General features: G+C 54.5%; 1 protein-coding gene across 1 annotated transcript; it reads right to left on the bottom strand.

Annotated features, from left to right (window-relative positions):
- Positions 1-1,821: 1,821 nt before the first annotated feature.
- Positions 1,822-2,745, bottom strand: LOC117438965 (olfactory receptor 14C36-like). Its single transcript, XM_034074311.1, has one exon. The coding sequence runs from the start codon at positions 2,743-2,745 to the stop codon at positions 1,822-1,824; it is 924 nt and encodes a 307-aa protein (XP_033930202.1).
- Positions 2,746-4,145: the final 1,400 nt, after the last annotated feature.

The following is a 4,145-nucleotide window of genomic DNA, read 5'->3' as shown; positions in this document are numbered from 1 at the left end:
GATTTCATCTGACATCCTTTGTGAACGTCAGATCTGGGCAAAACACAGCCTTAGAGCAAACCTGACTCCCATCCAACCTGGCTTTTAGCACTGCCAGGGATGGGGCAATCACAGCTAAGATGTCCTCCAGCCCTCGAGGCATCTTTTTGGCTCTTCATAACCCCATCGTTGTAGGATCATAGGAGAACAGAGGTTGGAAGGGACCCCAGGAGGCCTCCAGTCTAACCCATCAGGGACAGGATCAGAGCACTTGGTTCAAGGCTTGATTCAGTCTGAGTTGGAAATCCCCAAGGCCAGAGACTGCAGAGCCTCTCGGGGTGACCGGATGCAGCACTTGCCTGAGCCTATGGGAACAAGGTTTCCTTCTTTCCTGGCTCAACCTCACCTCTGTCACTATACCCCATTGCCTTTTGTCCTCCCACCAGCACCACCTCCCCATCAGCCTCCCCTTCTCTGGGCTGGGTAAGCCCAGATACCCCATCCTTTCCTGTCCTGGTTTGAGCAGTAGCAGTCATTTTTCTCCTTCTTGGTAGCTGGTGCAGTGCTGCATTTTGACTTTCGGGCTGGGAACGGTTGCTGATAGCAAGTATGTTTTGAGTTATTGCTGAAATATTTCATCTGTCCAAGTCCTTTTCTGAGCTCATGCTCTGCCAGGGAGGAGGGGAGGCCGGGAGGAAGGAGAGACAGGACACCTGACCTAGGCTAGCCAAAGAGGTATTCCATACCATAGCATGTCTTATCCAGGACGTAACGGGGAGAGACCCGGAAGGGCTGGGGAAGTCTGGGGGGATGGAGGAGGTATCGGTCAGTGTTCGGTTAGGCAGGGTGGGGTGAGTTATGGGTCGGTGGCTGGTGAGATGTATTCTCTTCGCTTGTTGTTTGCTTTATCATTATTATTTGTAGTAGTAGTAGCAGCAGTGATTTGTGTCATGCCTTAGCTATTAAACTGTGCTTATCTCAGCCCGGGGGGCTACATTCTTTGGATTCTCCTTCCTAACTCTCTGGGAGTCAGGGGAGCAAGGGGGGGAGTGAGTGAATGAGCTGTGCAGACTTGGTTTTAACCACGACATCATGCTCCAGTCCCTGCCTGTCCTGAGGGCCCATTGCTAAACCCAGTCCTGCCTGCTGATAGCATTCCTAAACTGGGGATCTGAAACCTGAATGGAGCATTCCCAAGCATCCTTTCCCTTGTTCTCCTGCTGTGCTCCTGCTCATACAGCCCACGATGCTGCTCTCCTCCCTTGCTGCCAGGGCACACGCTCCTGTCCAGCTCCTGCCCACCCAGACCTTTCCAATGGGCTGTTCCCAGCCAGGCAGCCCCAGCCTGGGCCATTGCAGGGAAGTCCCCTGCAGGGACCCCTGTGTCCCCTGCTCTCCTGCCCACTACACCCTGAAAGGTCTGCAACCCCCCCCATGCCATCCCATCTCCTCACACCAGCACAACAGCTCCGACCCTTGGGCTCCCCAAGAGCTCTTCCTGCTCCAGGCACAGAGCAGCCATCCCAGAGCTGGAGCAGCCACAAAGCTGCTTTCATTCCCCTTCATTCCTGCCATGGGAGGACATAGCACAGAGAAGAAGTTGCTGCAGGATCATTTATTTCCCTTAAATAAAGTGAAAGCCCCAGAGTGACACAAAGTCTATGGGTCACACAACAAGGGTGGTTTCTTAAGCAGGAGGAGATGAAAACTGACATTTCTCTGAAGACAACATAACCACAAATTGAAACAGGAAAACAAATGTAAAGCAGCAAAGACAGACATGGCATGTCATGACCTACACTGGCAGCCATTTTTAGAGGAAAGCAGGCACTGTATGGCTGTTCAAAAACATCCAGTCACCAACTTCTTCACAGCATCCTTGAGCTCCTGGTTCCTCAGGCTGTAGATGAGGGGGTTCACTGCTGGAGGCACCACTGAGTACAGCACTGATACCACCAGATCCAGGGTTGGGGAGGAGATGGAGGGGGGCTTCAGGTAGGCAAAGGTACCAGTGCTGACAATCATGGAGAGCACAGCCAGGTGAGGGAGGCACATGGAAAAGGCTTTGTGGCGTCCCTGCTCAGAGGGGATCCTCAGCACAGCCTTGAAGATCTGCACATAGGATACCACAATGAACACAAAACAGCCAATAGCTGAAGAGAAACCTAGCACAAGAAGTCCAACTTCCCTGAGGTAGGAATGTGAGCAGGAGAGCTTGAGGATGGGGGGGATTTCACAGAAGAACTGCTCCACAGCATTGCCCCTGCAGAGGGGTAGTGAAAATGTATTGGCTGTGTTCACCAGAGCATTGAGAAAGCCACTGCCCCAGGCAGCTGCTGCCATGTGGACACAAGCTCTGCTGCCCAGCAGGGTCCCATAGTGCAGGGGCTTGCAGATGGCCACATAGCGGTCGTAGGACATGACAGTGAGGACAAAATACTCTGCTGAAATAAAAAAGACAAAGAAAAACACCTGTGCAGCACATCCTGTGTAGGAGATGGCCCTGGTGTCCCAGAGGGAATTGACCATGGATTTGGGCACAGTGGTGAGGATGCAGCCCAGGTCCAGCAGGGAGAGGTTGAGCAGGAAGAAGTACATGGGGGTGTGGAGGTGCTGGTCGCAGGCTGTGCTGGTGATGATGAGGCCGTTGCCCAGGAGCGCAGCCAGGGAGATGCCCAGGAAGAGCCAGAAGTGCCAGAGCTGCAGCTCCCGCGTGTGTGCGAATGGCAGGAGGAGGAAGTGGGTGATGGAGCTGCCGTTGGACATCTGCTGCCTGTGGGCATGGGCACTGTCATGGGAGAAACAGGCAGTGACGGGTTAGGACAGGAGGGATGTCAGGTACAGAAGTGCAATTTACACATTGATGTACTATTGGACTCCATAGGAGAGGCTGAGCGTGAATTGCTCATGATTGTCTCTGAGGTTGATTGGTTTGCTTGTTTTGTCAGTGTCACAGCTGACAAGCACCTTTTTTAGGGATAAAATTCCAAAGAAAGTTTCTGAAGGCAACTGTGAAGAGTGAGCATGGAACAGACAGAAGGGCTCAACTGTCTGTGGGTTAGTGCCTACTCAAGGTTGCTGCAGTGTCCATCAGTCTGGCTCTCAGCTGCCCTGCACTTTCTAGAGAGAGTCAGCTCCTTGCCCAGCAGAGCATGTCCAGCAGCCTCCTGCAGTGGAAGGCAGACACCAAGAGAGTTGCCTGAACACAGCCTCCCCAGGCCTGGGCTGCACTTTCCCCCCACTCCCTGCCCATGGCTCTGCTGCCTGGAGCTGTCCCTGCCAGGAGCTGCTGCTCTGTGCCCAGCTCTGCTCCCTCTCAGTGCTGCCAGAGCCCATCCCATGGGCTGTGTGCTCAGCTCTGCCCTGCACACCCCTCCCGGCAGCAGGGCTCTGCCCAGGGGCATCTCTGCCTCTGCAGGGGCTCAGGAGCAGCTCACACAAGTCCTGACAAGACTCTTGGTGCCTCCTCCAAAGCAGAGAAGTGAATTCCCAGCTCCCACCTCCCAACCTGCCCACCAAGAGTGAAAACATCAAAATTCAGAATCTTGCCTTCAAAGGTGAACGCTACCTCAGTGTCTTTCAGAAGATGCTCTGCAAATGTCTTCAGAGTGGTGTGGAGCTCTGAGCAACCCTGACCCACACAGCACCCTCTCCATGCACAAGAACACTTTTTCTTCCATGCCAGGAGTTGTTCCTTCCCCACCTAGTTTCTTTCCCAGCACCGTGGGAGCTCCCAGGCAGGCTGAGTGCTGACCCTGGCAGGCAGCAGAGTCCCTGCCCCTGCACACAGCCCCTGGGCTGCAGGGACCCTGCTCGCAAGGACAGCGCTGGGCACCCCTGGCTGCACACCCACATTCACAGCCTGCAGCCAGCACAACCCGGCACAAGGGACCTGCCTTGTCCTGTCCCTGCCATGGTGCAGAGGGAAGCCCTGCTCTGCACCACATCCTCCTCCTTATCTACACACAGAAACCAAGAGAGTTCTCCTGACACATACCATGGACTGTCCCAGGCAGCAGCTTGAGGAGATCCCTGCAGCAGCTGCAGCTGCATTGCCCTGCACCCACAGCCTTACCATGCACAGGGCTGGGAAGGTTTCTCCTACAGGGAGCTCTCAGCATCCTCCACTGCCAAGTGCTTTTAAGCTCTGTGAGGCTCACAGGTCT

Source organism: Melopsittacus undulatus, unplaced genomic scaffold (assembly GCF_012275295.1).
Source record: "Melopsittacus undulatus isolate bMelUnd1 unplaced genomic scaffold, bMelUnd1.mat.Z mat_scaffold_97_arrow_ctg1, whole genome shotgun sequence".
NCBI classification, from domain to species: Eukaryota; Metazoa; Chordata; class Aves; order Psittaciformes; family Psittaculidae; genus Melopsittacus; species Melopsittacus undulatus.
Note: the sequence above shows the minus strand (reverse complement) of the source record. Positions and strands in the feature narration are given on the sequence as shown.

Coding starts and splice junctions, on each gene's coding strand:
- LOC117438965 (XM_034074311.1), bottom strand. CDS start 2,745: ATGTCCAACGGCAGCTCCATCACCCACTTCCTCCTCCTGCCATTCGCA.